The 20716-nt window shown below is 41.9% G+C and overlaps 1 protein-coding gene across 3 annotated transcripts in view; it reads right to left on the bottom strand.

The window, feature by feature from the left end:
* The window catches only part of KCTD15 (potassium channel tetramerization domain containing 15), a 54816-nt gene that overhangs the window by 13628 nt on the left and 20472 nt on the right, over positions 1–20716 (bottom strand). For all 3 annotated transcript variants that reach the window (XM_067540061.1, XM_067540060.1, XM_067540059.1), the window contains exon 3: positions 6083–6227. In XM_067540061.1, the coding sequence (XP_067396162.1) occupies positions 6083–6227 (145 nt within the window). The remainder of the gene's footprint in view (positions 1–6082; positions 6228–20716) is intronic.

Genomic DNA, 20716 nt, shown 5'->3' with positions numbered 1-20716 from the left:
TCAAATCAGGCTGGAATATTACCTGGCACCATTTATTCTGGAGTACATGTTTACACTTACTTTCCGGTATAAACCCGCAAAAAGCGATTTATAACAAATGTTTAGAATTCTTGAACTATATCCTAGGATGAATGCTCTTAATACCGCAAATGCAATGTTGGGATAATCTATGCAGGCAGCTCCTTCTGCCTGGGATTCCATAAGTGGCAGTGAAGGAGTGTTTTGCCTGTCATTGTGCAAAAAGATCAGGGGGATAAATGACATTTTTTTTAACTGAGAATTTAGTGCTCTATCTGACTGACAAGTGTCTGTGCGAGTGAAGTCCTCTTTTAATTCACAGCACAGAGGCAGTGCAAGTTTCCTTATACTGTCCCACCTATGCATCACCAGCATGCGCTGTTCCAAAGATTGGAACAAATATAGGCTTTGCATTTGGTCTTGCGCCTGTAACTTAAAAGCAACCTTTGATACCTGATACCATTTCTATGGTTGGCAAATAGTCGAGTCAACTGAGCATCATTAAGGAATTTTAATAATTTGGGGAGGGAAATCTCACAAAATCACTAACCAAAAAACCCACACATAATTGCAGGCACAGGACCTGATTCTCCACTGCCTTGCATCTGTGTAGTCATTTACATTTCCAAAGTGTCTGTAAAATGCTACTCTTCAGATTTGAGAGTGTTTTACACTCACTTTGTCTAGGGATGAACATTGCCTCCGAGGGCAAGCCAGGGCGAATCCAGCTCAGACTGCACTAGCACAACACCTGACAGTAAAGACCCACAGAGATTACCAGAAAATCTCGGTTTATCTTGGCAGTCACCATATCACTGGGCAAGCAGGAAATTGTTAAAGTCGCTCAGTCATTTACAAATATGTATTTGTATCAGACTGGAAATAAGGTGGCAATTTTTAACATTGAGGGTAATTAACCATTGGAACAACTCAGTAAGGGCCATGGTGGACTCTCCATCACAGATCATTTTTAAATGAAGAGTGGATTTTTTTTAAAGGCTATGCTCTAGCAATAATTTTGGGGCAGTTCTAGGGCCTGTGTTAGACAGGAGGTCAGACTAGATCACAAATGTCCTTTCTGGCCCTGGAATCTATTAATCTATTCCGAGGCTCAGCCAAAAGCAGGAGCATTCACACAAACAGTGGCTAAAGTTCCTTTTTTTTTCTTTCTTTCTTTCTTCCCCCCTTTTGGCTACCACAATGGCACAGCTCAGCAGCCACACACAAACCCAGGCTCAGAAGTGACCACAGGCTGCTGCAACTTTATCTTGTTGCTAAGCAAAGGGCAGTGGATGCTTTGAGGGATAAACCTGGTGCCTGCCTCCAGGGGAGGGAGGCTCTGGCAGTGGAACCAGTGAGGTCTTGCTAGGTAGCAAGGCAGGCACAATCGCTGGATTGAAATCAGATCTAAGATCCTTCCCCTCCCTACTACGGACCCGCTATGTGGATTTTGTCCTCCCGGAGAAGGGACAGGATGATGACCATATGGTCTAACATGGGCGCCAGAGCCCCACCAGAGAGGATTACCATCCCTCCTCCTTCCTGTGATGCCTGGTGCACAGCCTGGACTCCAGCATTGTGCTCTGGTTGCACATGGCCCTTCCTGTCTGAAGACAGAGAAAATGTGCTGAATTAAACTGCTCAGAGCGTGCCTCCTACCACCTGCTCTTCTGAGGGAGCGTGGTGGTGATCTCTGCAGAGGAGGAGGGCTGTTGTGGCTCCCACTGATAGAAGGTAAGTGAGGAAAGGCAGCCTGTCCCTTAGTTCTTGGTGGGGGCGGAGGGGAAGGGGTTGTTGATGAGAAGCAACAGAAGGAGCCATTTAGCAAATGTGTGTGATTTCTCTCTCTTTGAGGGAACTGCAGCTTCAGACCTCCCAGTCCTGGCTGGTTACTGGTACAGCTGTTGTATCGATCCGCTCTGGAATCACAACTCATCACCTTTGTTTTTACCCAGGGAACTGTCGGGGAGTGGGCCATGCACACACAGGCCTACTGGTCATTCCTTGCTACCCAGGACAATGTTTAGAGCTAGTGAGGATGACTGACCAGGCCGCGTTCTGTCTTTCTGCGAAACACTTTATCTTTCAGCTTGTGATTTAGTAGAAAAGTGTTTTGGATAATCTGTCGCAGGTTTCATGTTTACTCAACTCCCTGGTCGCCTCTTAGAATGATTAGACAGTTACATCTCGCTAAGGGTGGGGAACTCAGGGCTCAGTTCTACCCCAATGTATCGGTGGGATTACTTGTGGAATAAAGAAATAAAGCTCTACTCACTGTGAGTAAAGAGCTGGCTGCCAGAGGTGGTCACACCCCTCTAAGGGCCTGACCTGCTGCCCTTGCAGCTGGCTGGGGATGATCTTTATTTTTGCATCACCTGTTCTCCTCCTGCACAGTCTGAAACGGCGACATCCCTTGGGATTGTATTTGCTTGTGCTTGGAGGGAGTAGCATACTGCTGTCTGCCCTCAACAGTTCTAGGCTCTTCTAGCAGCACAGAGGGCTGAATCTCTGGCCACTGAACCAGGTCCCTCCCAATTCCATGCTGAACCACATTTTGCTACCATGTGTCTCTAATTAAGGTTAATTTGATATCAAAGGATATGAGGCTTGGTCACACTGATACTTTTGTATCAAGACAAAAGGAAGGCTGGCTTGTGGTTACACGCAACACAGGAAATCTGGGTTCAATTCTAGGCTCTACCCTAGACTCCCGGTGTGACCTTTCAGCTCTCTATTCCTCCTGTTAAGTAGAAATAAGAACACCCCCCGCACACACACACATACCCTGCTTGTCTTGTCTGTTCAGATAGGAAGTTCTTTGGGCAGGACGTAGCTCTGAAACGTGTATGTACAGTCCCTGGCACAAAGGGCCCCGCTTTTGGTTGGGGAACGTAGCATAGATAACAGGCCCTAAGCAGTGCAAAGATGTTCATGCTCAGGCTGCAGCTCAAGCTCTGGAACACTCCCACCTTGCAGGGTCCCAGAGCTCGGGCTCCAACCCCAGCCCTAACATTGACACCACAATTAAACAGCCCCTAACCCCGAGCCCAAGTCAGCTGGCACGGCCAGCCGCTGGTTTTCCACTGCAGTCAAGTAGAGATTCCATTATGGACCGTGGGCCTGTGGCCTAAGTGAGAGCAGCCCCTAGTTGCTCTGACTCCTTGGGGCTGGGCTGGTGCAGAATCAGGGACCTCTAACCGCCTCCCTGCCTGCCCTCTATCCCCTGTGCTGAGCAGAGCTTGGATGCAAGGGAAAATCGAACCCAAAAATAATTCCAGAATGTCTAAAGCATCCTTCTGTGCACTGCTTAGAATCCACAAAACATCGACATTCAGTTAGGGATGTTGATCTCAGGAGGGTGACCTGTCAGATGCAGAATACTTTCACATCTTGTCTTATTAGTAATTGGAACTGTAGTTAATATTCACTGTAAACACACCACTCAGACTTGATAATAAAGAAACACTAGCCTAGGAACACATACTCCACTTTCTCTGCATTTCAGCGTCAACTCAGTCTGAAAACAACACTTAAATAGCAAACACAAAAACATTGGTGCAGTACTAACATGCCAAACTTTCCAAAATAACAATCTGAGCAACAATTCAAGCTAAAAAGCAACTTGGCTTAACCTTGAGGCTAATAAATGACTTAATTAAATTAAAGGGATAAAAAAACTAATACATATTCAAAACACTTGATAATGCTTTGTTTGACGTAAAAAAACACTTAATGCCAGTCTCACTGGAAAACCTGTAATGTTTTTTATACCTTCAATAACGTTTTGCATTTAGAAACACCGCACAATTCCATTTGCAGCCTTTGATTGTTGTCTTCTGTCACTTTAATCACACCAGCAAAGTTACAAGATTTCCGTGAAGTCAAAACTGTTTGCAGTGCAGTTTTTAATATAGCTTTGCATTGCATTCTTCTGTGCATCTTTGTTTAGTGACTTCCTACCTAGCAATACTTTGCTTTTGTTCTGAGCCCTCATTACCCTGGGGGGCTACTCTAGAGCTATCTCAGGGGGGAATAAAATAAAATACAATTACCCTATCCAAAAAGGCAGCTTGGAACAGTGGACTGAGCCTTGTCTTTGGAGCTAGGAATCCCTGGGTTCTAATTTCAGTCTCACCGCTGTCTCCTTGACGCTGGCATCCACTTTGAGGATACACGTTCTCCCATCACGGCTCTTGCCAGATCCTCTTGGTTCTTGTTGTACAGCATCCCCATCCTCCCAATTACTCCTCTCTCCCAATTACTGCAGTTCCCAGTTCCCCTTGGGCTCTCACCAGTCCGGTGCTTAATTTGTGCCAGGATTTGCCAGGGCTGAACCCCAGATCCTCTAGGCGTGGCAGTTCATAGTCTCCGCAACTCTGGCCTTGCTGCATCAGTTATGAAAGTAAAAAAAAACTGCTTGAGCCCCAGCACCTCTTTCATTGCAAATTAAGCACTGCATCAGTCTATCTAAAACATGCTGCTAAAATCATCTCTGTCCTGCCATGTCCCTTCTCTGCTCAAATCCCTTCATTGGCTCCTTCTCACCATCCACAAAGAACTTGTGGCCCTTAGCTTTATGATCCTGGCCTAATTCCGCTCCTATCTACATCTCTTCTCTTATTTTCCCCATCTGCCATTCTGCTCTTCTACCCTGCTAACTACTCCATTTATAGCCTTCTCCCTCTTTTCCACACTACTTCTTACACTCAGAACAATTCCTCTTGTGCACCAAACAACCATCTTCTCTGCATCCAGAGTGCTAAAAACCACATTTCTTGGGCAAAGCCTTTAATGAAATAATCTTGAAAACCTTTGAAACCAGATCTTCCAGTCCAAATTCACACCATGTATTAATGTCGGCTGTCTGTCCATTATAGACCATAAATTCCTTGGCGCCAGGGCCATGTAAGATTATTCTTGCTATATAAAAAACAAAAACACCTTATTTGTGCAGCAATGGTTGAGATTTGGTTTAGGCTGGGGGTGAGGTGATCAGATAGCAAGTGTGAAAAATTGGAATGGGAGGGAAGGGAATAGGCACTTATATAAGAAAAAGCCTCAAATATCGAGACTGTCCCTATAAAATTGGGACATCTGATTACCCTAGTTGAGGGAATGGTTATACTCCCCATTCAAAAATGAGTGATGATCCTCGTCTGAGGAATGACTCCATCATGACCAAATTATCGTGCCCTATCTAGTTAAACATGAAAGTTGAAATCTTATTGAAAATCTAGGGACAATCCCCTTTCCAGTGACATGTGTCATATCTGCCAACTCTAAACGGGGATATATTCCTATTTAGTTGTGGAATCAAAGACCTGGTACACAACATTTTGGATCCTGTTGTCTTTTAATTTTGGGGCACATGTCTGGAGGTATCAGGGCATTCGTTGTTGTTTAAATAAATCAGCCAGAAGGAGATTATGTCTCACCACTCAACCATTCAGAATTAGCAAAATTGTCATTATCTATAACCAAATAGTCAAAACATATTGCTCCATAGAATCCCCTCAATAAATTCCATTCCCCTAAGAGCACTTTACCTTTCACAAACTGTGTTAGAGATCACTCCTTGAAATCAAAATGTCTTAAATAATTATGTCGAACAGAAATCCTCATGGATTTATTTAAGATTGTGAGGGTTTTTTTCATCACCAGTCAGAAACAGATTTATGCACCTTAAATTGCTGTAACTATCAAATACAAAACATTTCTTTAAAACGCTGAACATTAAACTACAGTAAATGTTAGCTGCTGCTGCTGCTTCTTAATTGTTGTTATAACCTGATAAATAAGCTAAAAAATGTGAGAAAATAAAATTAGTTTAGAAAAACTGATTTAGCCTTGAGCTTCATCGTTTAACTTTTTATGGTATCCATGACAACCACTGGTCTATTTATTAAATCATAGCATCCCCAATGTAATACACAACTACTAAAAACTCTAACAATAAACATCAACATTTAGTTAACAGTGTTTAGGTCATGCAAACAAACAAACCTACACCAAAATAAATGACAGAATGGGGGAAAAAATGGATTGTAGACATGGCCTCCCTTACCTTAAAGTCATCTGGGAGTAGCAGTTTAGATGTCCTTAGGAAACTTAATATGTATCTGAAAATTTCACCATCTCGATCAATGAAATAATGTTGTTTTAAACTGTCCAAGACAATAGGCTCTGTGCCATTAAACAGGCGACTTATTCTGAAAAAAGAAAAGAAAAAGAAGAAAGACAAAATTTCATTAGATCCTGCAGGTTTAGCAACGGTCTGGCCAATTCAGTTGTCTCCATTCAACTGGCATAGAAATAGCAATGATAATTCTGTAAACTCTGTGACAAATGAAAACGTGCACTAAGATAGATGTTACATACATACACACGTGTATGTAACACACAGGTACATACAACTCCATACAGACACACAGATGCAAAGAGGGCCCTATCCTGCAATCACTCGTCATGTAAAATTCTCATTGATCAGAGTAAGGGCTGCAAATAGGACCATAATTCTGACAATTGCCTAAGAGGTTTTTGCCCTGCAATAGGCTGGGCATAACTGATAAGGATATGGGATGCTAACTATGTAATAAATCCCTAATTACCGTGTACAGCTTATCCAGAATTGAACTGTGTTGAGCTCCCAGACAGTACGTTTTTCACCAGGTCAGCTGTCATTAGCCAAAAAATATTTCCATTTTCGAGAAGACAGTTTAAATTAACCAATGTTAATTGCATAAATCCCCCAGTGCTAAATATCTTCTTTTGCACAGCCAGGAATGGTCCATACAAGCTTCTGCAATTATTACATTCAAGGCCCTGCTGCTGTTGCCAGTATTCCAAGAAGAGTGATTTCTCACCAAGTGAGGCGTACAAAGGGAAGTCATTTACTTCTTTGGTTGCCAAAGAAAAGGAATTTAGATATTATGGCAGGCAGGGCTAACTGGTTAGACCAGTGGTTCTCAACCTGTGGGGGCTTTCAAAGTGGTCCGCAGCTCCCCTCCTGCTGGCTGCGGAAGGGAGCCGCTGCCTAAGGATCTAGGCAGAATGCATTTCCGCAGGGCTAAAAGACCAGTGCAAGCTCCTTGCTGTAGCCAAGGGGATGGGATCAGCACTCCCTGACCCCTGGTTGTAGCAAGGAGCATGGCAAAGTGCTCCGCCTGGATCCCTATGTGCTGGGGTCCCTGCTGGATCCCGAGGGAGAAGAGCACTTATCCTCCATCCCCCTGGCTGCAGAAGGGAGCCACTGCCTAGAGACCCAGGTGGAGTGCACAGGGCTACAGGACATGCGTGATTTCCCTGCTGCAGCCAGGGAGACGGGAGATCAGTGAGGAGACAGTCTCCTCGCCGAACTCCTTCTGTCTGGCTGCAGTGGTGGGGAGGCCTGCTGGCAGAGACTGGTGGCCCTTCAGGGTTGTAAAAACGATACCTGGGGCCCTCGAGCCAAAAAGGTTGGGAACCACTGGGTTAGACATAACCAGACTAAAATTCAAAGTTTTAAACATTTCCTCTTTAATGAGACCAGTCCCCACTGCTATCTCCTTTAAGTTGTGAACAATATACTCTACACAGCAAGACCTATGCTCCCACTGTTCCCCATTGTAGCCCCTTGCATAGCCTAAATAATTTTCTCACACCTTGGTACTTATATTCATCAAATATTTGTATTAACTCTCCCCTTAGCCAAGTTATGCTATACATAGCCTCTTTTTAACCTTTCCTCATAAATTACTCTCCAGACTCTTACTCTTTTTTTGCTTCCCTCAGAATTTCCTAATTTGTTTATTTCTCTCTGATGATGATGAGCCCAGAACTGACTGCAGTAATCCAGGTGCTACCGCACCAGAGCTATTTAGAGAAACTATCACTTCCATGTTCCATGATGCATATCTTTATGGCTGCAGCCCAAATTTGCACTGGCCTATTCTGCCAATCGATACCCCCTTTGCTCTCCACTGTCACACCTAAATTTGGTGTCTCCAGCTCCTTCTAATTTAGCATCATCTGCATATTTAATGAATGTGCCATTTACTGACTTCTGTATTAGTTATGGAGATATTAAATAAGAATGAACCTAACACAGTTCTCCGCTGTACTTCACTAGAAATCCTACAACTCTACCCTGACTCTGTTTTGCTGTTTGTCTTTGTCCAGTGTTCAGCCAATATCAATATATGTGCCAGTGTGTACACTGTAGCTGATTTGCATTACAAAAATATACCAAACACTTTCCTAAAACCAAGTACAATACAACTGCTGCATTTCCTTCAACCTCTAGTTTTGCAACTCTACCAGAAAAAGCAATCAAGTTTGCCTTGCAGTGTTTATTCTTTAAATCCATGGTTCCATGAGCTCTGAAAGTTTAGGTTTTTTTCACTTAATATTCATTCCACGATTTTTCTTCTAATTGTTATTTTATTAGACGTTACTAGGGGCATCTGCTTTAGTTGTTACAGGTTAAATATATGCTTTGAACAGTGTTATATTTTAGTCCATTAACTGAAGGGTTAATTTCCTTCACAAAGTTTGCAGGTAGGCTAAAGGAGTCCAGCTGCGTTTCCATGCAGCTCTTGGTTTCACTGGAAAGAATCAGAAGTACACTGAAGCAACTCATGTTCAATTTTGCACTTGTATTGAATTAATTTGCTTGGTGACAGAGTAATTTTGAGAGCTTCTACAGAAGACTGCTATCTTTCAGCTACTTAGGCTGTAGCTTTGATCACCTACCCTTTGGAACCCTTCTTCTGTGTTTTAAGACACACTGAAGGAAATCCAATGGCTGCTTTCAGATTCGTCAGTCCAAAAAGAGGAATGTTTGTCAACAAAGAAGGGGGGTAGGGAGGATGGGATAAAGGATTTCCTATAAAGCTGTGCTTAGCATAGAGCAGGATTTTTATTGTAAAGAAAACAAGTGTTTTCAGGACTGTGTGGATTGCCTTCAGGAGTATTTCTTCGCTACTGAATTTGCTGCTGGGGAGAGAAATTCACAGTGTTGAAAGACTTAACTGCTCCCCCCCCCCCCCCCCAAAAAAAAAAACAAAAAAACCCACAAACAAACCCAGAATAAAAAATGGTTACGGATTTACTTGACATTTTAGGAGGCTCTTTGGCTCCCAGAACAAACTTCAACTGCAGCATGCTGTAATGCTGCACCCAGAAAGGATTCCTCCTAAATTATTTCACAAATGCAAACTATGCCTTTGTGAAATCACCTAAAAGGAGGCAGGAGCAACACTTTCGGAGCACATGGTGAACTCGGAGAGAATGACAGGAACACGGGTTTCAGGCAGAAGCCTTACATGGCAGGTTTGCTAGTGATCTGTAAAGCCATGACAAGGCTGGTTACCAACAGCTGCACATTAGAAAGAATGATCACTTGACTTGCTTACTCAGGTAGATCTCATTTTGGAAGTGATGAAACAAAGCATACAACAGCATAGAAGGGAAAGGTTTGCGGCCTGTTCAGTAAAGAAACAGCATAGCAAATAAATAGCAATTTAGAGAAATGAGAGTCAGCATGCAAAATGCCTCTCTGGAAACCACAAGAACTATCTGTGTCCTTTACAAGACCAGACTGCTGCTGGGACTGCAGATATGTACATAAAAATACAGTAACAGAGGGGCACGTGTCTGAAGAGATGTGCTGTTTGCTGGGACACTGGGGTTTGGAGACGCCTCAGGCCTTTAGCAACTTAGATCTGTGGTGTTCAGGCATGTCACCAAGGAGATATTCACAGAGATGCCAAGGTTTGGCTGTGCTTAAGAGTGAGATTCATAGCCCCAAAGAGTGAGACTTTCCTGGTGGTGTGTTAGGTCATTGCTTTAGACAGGGTCTCTCATCTTTGGACCTTGGTGACATCCAATAGTCCAGGGTTTTAATTCAACCAGCATTTAATAGTTTGTTTTAAAATGTACACTGCTTAATATTGCATATGAAACACTTAAATGTCCTAATTTACACAAAAGTCTAGGGCAGTGGTTCTCAACCTGCGGTCTGCGGATCCCTGAGGCTCCATAGACTGTCTCAGGGGTCCACTAAAGACCTAGACTGAAAACTTACTGAACAAGAATTCATCTACATATACAGACAATAGATTTCCAAAGGGGTCCGCATCTCCATTTGAAATTTCCAAAGGGGTCTGCACCTCCATTCAAATCTTTTTAGGGGTCCACAAATGAAAATAGATTGAGAACCACTGGTCTAGGGCACATGAAAATTCTATATACAATGCAAACCAGTGGATTTTAATCAAAACAATTATTTGCTGCTTGGAACAAAAACTTGGATGGTTGGACATCCCTGAGGACAAGAATTTGTCCAGTGTAGTTTACATTTTGAACTGTATTTTGTAGAATCTGCAAACTTTCAATCAAGTCCTGCTTGTTTTCTGGGTGAATTCATATTTTTTTGTTAGTCAAGTGTTCACACATACACACACACACACACACACACGCACAAAAAGTCCTGCGTAGCCACCTCTCTCTCCTCTTTCATGGGTACAGAATGCGGAGCTCTAGTCTTTGTGATTACCACAGTACACAAGCTTGGAAAGTGGCTTTCCAAACTCGAAGCCCTGTGCCTGAGGTTCCAGATATATTGTTGTCTCTTGCAGTGCCTGAGTAAAAATATTTTAAATCTTTATATATTTACTCGAAAAGATTGAGATAAGCTTAGGCTTGTGTGAGAGTCAGATAGCATTCTAGTGAGTGAGTCTCACACCCGATGAGTGAGATAGACTTCACATGTCTGTATTCACAAGGAGGAAAGCGAGGGGAAGGGAGATGGAAAAGGCAGCAGGTGGCTTCCCACCACACAAGGGCCTCCTGACATTCATTCCATCAGTGATTATTGTTGTAAGTAACTGACTAGTAACTCACCACAGTATCTGTGGCAAAATGTAATGAAATCAGCAGAAACCACTTGCTTGCCCCACCTGGGGGGAATGTGTGTGCTGCTTTCATTGATGTTTGAAAGGGAGTGGAGGACTTAAGAAAGTGAAGCATGGTCAGAAACCTATGCTCAGATACTAGAGGCAGGAAAGTTCCCAGCACTGAGATCTTATTCAGTATTTCCAAAGAGTTCTACATGTCTTCTCTAGTAGATATTATACTTTCTGACACATTTTTGTCATGATATAATTTCCAGACATTGGATCAAATCCCAACTGGAGCAACTCAAAAGATATCTGTAGACCTTAGGATTCTGTGCTTGCCTTCCCTTTGCCCCCGATTCCTGAGACATGTTGTGAGCAGTTCAGAGATCCAGAATTCAGTAGTTCTTTTCACAAGGCTGGCTGATTCAACAGCTCCTCTCCCCAACCTTCCCTCTTCACTCCCTTCTGGCTGCAAGGCAGCTCCTTCACTTCGCATGGCCAGCACACAGCGGATGCTAAGCACATGCTGACCAGTGAGATGCTCCTCAGGGTACGCTTGTCCACCTGGCTCCCATTACTTTTGCTGCTCCCAAGCCTGCCTCTGAAGAACAGCGCCCACAAAATGGCTGTGGTCCAGCTCTGGCCTAGTGGGCCTATTGGTTAATTTGAGCCTGGATCAAACGCTTTTCACTAATCTTCCTCACTTTTCGAATGACACCTGATGATTGTATTTCTATCGTTTCTTTGCAGTTCCATTGTTTTCGTTAAAGGCTTTTACATTTTCAGTAATATTTAGCCAAAATGCTAAAGGGGAATTTCCAGCTTTATACTGATTTAATGGTGCTATTAAGATTCCCTTTTATTAGATTAAAAATAAACAAACCAGCCAGCCACATTTGAATAATTTTACAAGTACAACACCACTAGTAAATTCTTTTCTTGCTTCCTTGCTTAGGTATCTATTTCAGCCCAAGTACACCAGTAACCTTGGCCCCAAACTCTCTATCTGGTAGACCAAATTAAACTCCCTTTGGTGCTTGTCAAAAAATATTTTCTTAATTTAACAGAGAGGTCATTACTCAGCAATGGCAGCATTGTCAAATCCTAGGGTTCATAGAGTCAGATTCCAAAAAATCATGAGATTGGCTTACAAATCATGAAATTTTAAAAATAAAATTTGGGGTGGTTTTTATTTCTTCTACCATCTACTTTTTGAGCTTTTAGGGTCACATTTTCAAGGTTTTCTTCATTACCATGAGGGGCTTCTTTTTAAAATGAAAGCTGAGATTTGCCCCTAATAATCTGACCCCCCGTGGCTTTAAGAAAAATACCAAATAACATGAAATTTGTGATTAAATGGGGAGCATCTATAACACTTGATGTGAAAAAATAAAACTATGGCTACTCTTCTCCCAGGTTCCAAAGTTCCCCTGGCCAGGCTCACAATAACCTAGCATCCACAACACTTACCACACCCACTAGTCCAGGAGTCTCTCCTCAACATGGCCACTTCGCCAGCTCCTACACATCTCATTAACAAAGCACGCTAGGCAGTGTCAGTAAGACTCTTTCTTACAAGTAGTGCATTAAAAATATTAATTTAAGTAATTATGTTATTAATATTTAATGGTTCAGTAATATTTTTGTCATTTATAATTTATTTGTTTACATTTATTAAAAATTGATTTTGTAGCTATTTCTCCTGCCCTATGTCAAATTAGTCAGGAATGTACATTTTAGAAAACTATCTTTAAAATGTGACTTTGTGTAATTTTCTTTTGCAGGGAGGAAGGGAAGGGAAGAAATTCCACTCTTTGCCTGTGCTACAAACACAGTGCCCCTTTACTGCTTTATTCTTCTCTACACCTGCTGCTCCCCTCTGCTTTTCCACACCCAAGCGCAAGCAGCATGGCAAAGTGAAGTTGACAAGATCTCTGAAGCTCTCTCTGCACTTGATATGGAGTCTGTCAATTGTACTTGCTGCTTTGCTTGTGCATGGAGTTGGAGCTGTAGAGGTGGGGAGCAGAACATAGTAGAGAGAGGAAGGAAAAGAGGAACTGCTATAACAGAACACAGGAGAGGAGAACCTAGGACCAAGTCCTATCATGTACTGGCATAGTTCAATCCCTGCTACCAAATATACAGTAATTCAAAGCTCTTAAATATCCACAACTGCTTCTTGGAGCAGCTTGTCCTGGCACTCACAAGGGGAGAGGCAATTTTTTATTTAGTCCTAAATGGAATACAAGATCTGGTCCAAGAGATGACTATAACTGAACCACTTGGTAATAGCAACCCTAATGTAATTAAATTTAACATCCTCAGAGGGCGAAAATGCCAACGAAACTCACCACAATAACATTTAACTTCAAAAAGGGGAACTACACAAAAATGAGGAAGCTAGGTAAATGGAAATTAAAAGGAATAGTCACAAGGGTGAAATGCCTGCAAACTGCATGGAGATTATTTAAAAACATCATAATAGAAGCTCAAACTAAACGTAAAAAACAAATTAAAAAAACAGTAAGAGGACCAACAAATGCCTCCTTGGCTAAGCAGCAGCATAAAAAGTAGTTAGAGGCAGAAAGGCAACCTTTAAAAATTGGAAGTCAGATCCTACTGAGGAAAATAGAAAGGAGCAAAAACTCTGGCTAGACAAGTGTAAAAGTATAATAAGGCAGCCCAAGAAAGAATCTGAAGATCAACTAGCATAAAACACAAACTAACTGCAATAAATTCTTTAAGTACCTCAGAAGCAGGAGGTCTGCCAAACAGTCATTGGGGCCACTGGATGATCAAGGCGCTAAAGGAGCCCTCAAGATGGAAGACAAATTCGTTGTGGAGAAGTTAAAAGAATTCTTTGCATTGGTCTTCACTGCGGAAGATGTGGGGGAGATCCCCATAGCAGAGCCATTCTTTTTAGGTGACAAATCTGAGGCATTGTCCCAGACTGAGGTGTTAATATAGGAGATTTTGGAACCAATTAATAAATTAAACAGTAATAACAATGAGAGTCCTGTAACTTAAAGACTAACAAATTTCTGCAGGCATAAGCTTTCGTAGGCTGCAACCCACTTCATCAGATGCATGAAGACTTAAGGTGCTACAGGACTCTCGTTGTTTTGCTGTATACAGACTAACATGGCTACCTGGAAATTTAATCTGGAAATTAAACAGTAATAAGTCACCAGGAGCAGATGATATCCACCCAAGAGTTCGAAAGGAATTCAAATATAAAACTGCAGAAATGCTAACTGTGGTATATAGCCTATCACTTAAATCAGCCTCTGTACCAGGTGACTGGAGGGTAGCTAATGCTTTTTTAAAAAGGCAATCCTGGCAATTACAGCCAGTAAGCCTAACTTCAGTACCAGACAAACTGGTTGTAACTACTAAAGAGCAGAATTATCAGATACAAAGATAAACACTATATGTTGGGGAAGTGTCAACATGGCTTTTTTAAAGGAAATCATGCCTCACTAATCTATTAAAATTCTTTGAGGGTGTCAACAAGCATGGGACAAGGGTGATCCAGCTGATATAGCGTACTTGGACTTTCAGAAAGTCTTTGACAAGGTCCCTCACCAAAGGCTGTCAAGCAAACTAAGCAGTCCATGGGATAAGAGGAAAGGTCCCCTCATGAATCAGTAACTGGTTAAAAGATAGGAAACAAAGGGTAGGAATAAATGCTCAGTTTTCACAATGGAGCGAGGCAAATAGTGGGACTTGTGATGGTCAACATATTCACAAATGATTTAGAAAAGAAGGTGAACAGTGAGGTGGCAAAATTTGCAGACAATACAAAACTACTCAAAATAGCTAAATTCAAAGCTGACGCCAAAGAATTACAAAGGGATCTTACTAAACTGGGTGATTGGCAACGAAATGGCAGATGAAAGTCAGTGTTGACAAATGCAAAGTAATGGAAAAATTGGAAAAATAATCCCAACTATACATATAAAATGTTGGGTCTAAGTTAGCTGTTACCACTCAAGAAAGAGATCTTGGAGTAGTTGTGAATAGTTCCCTGAAAACATCCACTCAATGTGCAGTGGCCAACAAAAGAGCTAACAGAATGTGAGGAACCATTAAGAAAGGGATAGATAGTAAAATAGAAAATACCATAATGTCGCTGTTTATGTTCATGGTATTCCCCACCCCTTGAATACTGCATGCAGTTCTGGCTGCCCCATTTAAAAAAAGATGTATCAGAATTGGAAAAGGTACAGAAAAGGGCAACAAAAACTATTAGGGATACGGCACACTTTCCACCTGAGGAGAGATTAAAAAAGAGTGGGATTGTTCAGTTTAGAAAAGAGAAGACTATGATAGAGGTCAATAAAATCATGTACGGTATGGAGAAAATGCATAGGGAAATGTTATTTACGTCTTCACATAACACAAGAACTAAGAGGTTACCTGATGAAATTAATAGTCAGCAGGTTTAAAACAAACAAAAGGAAATACTTTTCCATACAACACACAGCCAACCTCTGGAACTCATTTCAATGGTATGTCGTGAAGGCTAAAAGTATAACTGGATTCAAAAAAGAAATAAGTTCACAGAGGATAGGTCCATCAGTAATTATTACCCACAATGGTCAGGGATGCAAACTCCTTAAACCACCAACTGCCAGAACCTGGGACTGGATGATGGGCTGGATCATTCAATAATTGCCCTGTTCTGTTCATTCCCTCTGAAGCATCTGGCACCGGGCACTGTGAGAAGACAGGATACTGGGCTAGACGGACCATTGGCATGACCCAGCATGGCCGTTCTTATGTTCATCCAAGGATCTCAACACACTTCCTATAAAAGAATTTACGACTCACAAGACCTATAAGATGAGTATAGTAGACATTATCTTTGTGTTGAAGATGGACTGCTGAGACACAGAGAAATTAAGTGATTTGCTGAAGGGCACACAGGACCAGATAGCAGTTGAGTAGTATTTCACTCTGTCATGGATTTCATTTAAGAATATGAATTTCCACGGAAGAAAAAATGAGAGGCTATCAACAGCGTAAGGTACCATTCAATATGTGTAAGTGTGACCCAAGAGTAGCTCTCAGGTCTCCTGTCTCCCAGTGCTATGTTCTAACCACAAGATCATGCTTTGGCTCCAGGACTGAGCAAGTCCGACCAATGTTTCCAACAGTATTTTTTCACATTTCCACTCTATTATAAAACTAATGCGGAAGATCCAGATTCACTCCAGAATCTACGCAGGAGTCCCCAGTGGCAGAAAGGCTATCAGAAGATGGAGCTGAGGTAATATAAAGCAGCTCCCACCTCCTTTATTATGGGGTGTTTAAGGGGCCTCCAGCTGCCTGAAAAGCAGGCAGTGCCTGCCAGGGAGAAAGCGTGGGTGGCCTACTAGAGTCCTGAATTAGCGCCTCCTGCTCCCGAGCCCTGATGGAAATTCTGAGGGAGAAAGGCACTGCCTATCCTTGGCTAGAGCACAGCCTCTTCCATGCCCTCCCATACAAGGAGCTTAGCTGAAGTGTAATGTCATTTACACATTTTTGCACCATCTTTTCTGAAACTGGCGCATAATTTTCTTTCAAGTAGATTAGTATGAAGCGCAATAGAAAAAACCCCAAAACTCCTCTATATGGTTGCAGCATATTTCCACACACTCTCACCTATCCAATGGGAACTTTTAAATCCTTTTCCCAAGCCGATGTTGTGAGGGGGGAAGGAGCACCTATGGCATGAGCCCTTGGAATGCTACAGATACTAAGCATATAGCCCTGCTGCTTTACAGAGGTGCCATTTGTCCTGCTACCCTGAAGCTTCTGCCACAGGTTCCATTACAAATCCTTATTTTCAGAGGTTAATAACAACCATAGAAACTTGCTTTAGGCTGAAACTTGGCACACAGGGTGTCAGAGCAGGAGAGAATTTTGTTTTAAACAATTTTTATGAAAAGTCTGTTGTTCATGTTTATACTGTGAGAGAAAAGGGGAAGGAAAGTATGAAACCCCAAAGTTGGGGGTTTCAGCTCTGACTCTGCATGCGGCCAGCACCAATCATTTACAGACAGGGCAGTGTTTAAGTGCCTAAATAGGGTAGACAGGTACCTAGGGAGATTTTCAAAAATCCCTAAACTCCTAACTCCCAGTGATAGGTTGAAAATCTGGCCCTTACCCCATAAACAAAAACACTAGCAGAAAACAGAAATCTAACTCATCACACTTTGTGTGATGCTGTGAGATGTTTAAAGTTACTCAGCAGTTACACCTTCCCTGCCCATCATTCTACAAGGGAGCGTGGTTTGTGGGCCCACAGAGTGTGAGAATGTCAAAGAGTGTAAGAAGGCCAGGGCTTTCCAGTGATGCCTGCATCCCAAAATCTGCAAGGAAATCTGACAAGGAGGGCCAGCCCTTCTGCATGCTCTCAGGGATCCCTCCCTGGCAGCTCACTGAGAGCTGCTGTCACAGCACAACTGCCCACGGCTGCTCCCTAGGCCCCAGCCGGGAGGAACAGAGAGCAAGTTGATGCCAACGCTGTCAGCTAACTTAACCTTCCACCTGAAATTCTGCAGATTTGCCAAGTGATTGCTGTCACTCTCACATGACTGCTTCCTTATCCCTAGGCTGACATGACCTCCCTAACCATGGAGCCCCAACCATGCGAAGGGCATACAGATGGGCTTCTGCATCCCCAGCACATGGCCTGGAAATGGCTGCAATACAGATTTTCCATGATGCTGTACAGTCAAGGTAAGCAGTAGAAAGGCTTTCTTGAGACTGCAGAGAAAGAGGCGAATGCCACAGGATCACTGCTACCACGTCTGCACACCACCCACCAGCTTCCACTTGGGTTAGTTCACCTCCTCCCCTGTAAGCATTAATGCTTAGTTAATTTAGGGCCTCATTTTCAAGAGCCTCAAACTCAGCCTCTCATTGGAATTTCACAATTTTGGATTAGGTGCACGAGTTCTACTGGACGTCAGTGAGACTTCTGTGCCTATGCCATAGGCTCTTTTGAAAATCCCATCCATAAAAAACATGGAACATAAATGGCCAAATGTAAATATCTAAATATGGAAGCTGATTTGTGGATATAAAATTTAGGCTTTTTAAAAAATGAAACCAAAGAACATTTATCTTTCATTATTTACAGCTGAGTTGGACAAAGCACTGGCAAATATACTATACAGTGCAGGGAGATGGACAAGACAACCTACAAGGTAAGAGGTTTATCCATCTCTAATTTCTATAACCTTGTGTTCTTGCCTTTTAACTTTGATGCTGGAATGCCATAGGAGTTTTTTGAGCCATATGCTCACATTGGAGTGCTTTTGATGGATATTATACTCATTAACTATTAAGCACCTAGAGGAACTACAAGATCTATTACTATTACCTAGATTTAATATGTTATATTTTGCTGTGCAGGAAAAAATCTCTATTTTTGCAATAGATCAGAGCTGGTATATATAGTATCAACATATATTTTTAAAAGTCAATAATCCAGTGGAGCCATTACCACCCACCAAGCTAAGTAATTCTTAAGGTTCTAGGATGATTTTTTTATATTCCCATTAAAAAGTCAAAATTAGCCATACAGTAGACTGCAGATAGAATAATGGTAAGGACATTAATATAGATAAGGTTTCCTGTTTTCAGTTAACACTAGGCTTGATAAAGCTCTCACCAAAGCAATAATGTGATAATAGTTTTTATCAAATATACTCACCAAAATACTCAGCCTCTAATATTTTTTAAGGTCTTGAAAAATGTTTGTTGTAAGGACGAGACAACTCTACAGTTTCCCCACCCCTAATCACTGTGTACTCACCATTGGGACCCTAGTGCTTTATAGGGTGACAATCTGGTATATAATTCAATGGAAAAATTTTGTTTTGTTTTTTAAATCAATAAAAATTGATTTTTTTTTTGCTCTTCAAAAATAAACTATCCATCTGCACAATAAATATTTAAAATTGAGAGTGCTAATGCTAATCCCAATTACCTGGGCTTGGTACCCTATCTTGTCTGGAAAATTCTGCTAATGCATATATCCAAGATCTGTCCCAGATCTACATCCATGTGCCTTAGCTTTCACTGTTTCCTACTGTTCCTTTTAGGGGCTCAAGGAAGGAGCAAAGTGACAGAAGTTATGGCTAAAGGAACAGAGTTCAAGGGAAAACAATCTCTTTTTTAAAATTAGTTGAGGATCCAGTTCTGATCTCATTTCCACCAGATTTATACTGTTATAACTCTACTGGCTTCACTCCTGATTTACATCAGAGTAAGAGAGATCAGATTTAGGCCCTTTAGAATTAGCTATTCATCAGGAATTTATTTCAGATGTTTGTAAATTGATCCATAGTTCTTTAAGGGCCTGATTCTGCCCTCTTTACTCATGCATGCAGTAATCAGTGGGATTACTCGCAAAGTAAAGCACCACTTTATGTAAGCAAGGGTGACAGAATTCAGCCCTAAATCTGTCTCCTTATTAAATTAGATATTGTATATTTACAAGTTAGTTATTTTAACAGCTATAAAATGACTTTCCTAAACAAACAGTTGGTAGCATGTTCATTGCTGTATTATAGATTCTTTCATTCCTTTCAGTGTGCAACCACATTGACAAGCAGGATAATCAGAGACCCCCACAGGCAGAAAGGCACACTTTCTATAAAAACTCCACATTTCTGCTATATTAATTTAGCCTTCGGACATCAAATATATTTGCCAAGCAAAAGAAAGTATAACTCTGAACTACAGAGAAAAGTTGCACGTCTCCATAAAAGGTCTGTCCTCTGCACATCGCTAACATCATTCCACCATTCTAGCTAATCTTCCTAATAGGGAAAGTGAAAAATTTCCCTCCATTATTCACTGATACTTAAATAAATGTGCTATATGTGTTAAGCTGTAACAGTTCAATAACTAATGCACTGTCACCCTTTCCTCCCCTATATCTCACTTAGGGCTCAACCACTTCTGGGTTAGAATGTGTATCTAACCCAGGAAAATGATCTGCTTATTCCAAAATATTATTATTTTATTCAAATGAATTCATGATAAAGTCCTTTTGTTAAGCCACACAGGAGGTGCATTACACTCTGGGGTCCAGTAGTGCACGCTTTCCCACCCTGCCCTTCCAGTATGCCTCAGCCCTGCCTTGGACAGACCAACTATGGGGATGAAATAGTAGTTCAGTTTTCAGATCCATTCTGTCCTTGCCGCAAGAATGTCAGTGATCATAGAGGTTTGTGTGATGTGGACACAAATCCACTGAGAACTGGATTAAGAACATCAACTTATTTCATCTATTGGAAATCACTGAACAGCCACACAAGACAGCCTGGCACTGCTTATGGGCCCCACTCAAACCAATGGCCTACATCTATTTAACAACCCCCTTGAGCCATCCAAGCGCAGTTCCAGCAACCCTTAGTCAGCGGGGTGGGCTTCTCTCATACCAGTAGTACTGTATAAGACAATAGCCATATTCTACTCTAATTTACACTCGTAAAACATCATGGGCGTCTATGAAGCTGCACTGGTCTGACTGACAGCAGAATGTGGCCTATCATATCTACTTGTGTAAGAACTGCCCATGTGAATAAGGGTTGCTTGACTGGGCCTTACACTATTAGATCTTTAGGGCAAAGAACATGACTTATTCACAACAACATTAAATAAGGATGCAATTCTGCTATCATTCCTCCCAGTGAACAGAACTTCTCTCTGGGAGTAGTTCCATTACTTTCAGTAGAACTGTTTGCAGAGTAAGGCACTAGTCAGGAAGAGTAATGGGGACAGAACCCAGCCTGCTCCAATGGAGTCTGCTTTTATGGTGT

This window comes from Emydura macquarii, unplaced genomic scaffold (genome assembly GCF_026122565.2).
Source record: "Emydura macquarii macquarii isolate MOO-44397 ecotype Brisbane River unplaced genomic scaffold, CSIRO-AGI_Emac_v2 contig_561, whole genome shotgun sequence".
Classification (NCBI taxonomy): domain Eukaryota; kingdom Metazoa; phylum Chordata; order Testudines; family Chelidae; genus Emydura; species Emydura macquarii.
The sequence above is the reverse complement of the archived record's forward strand: the minus strand, read 5'-3'. Positions and strand labels throughout refer to the sequence as shown.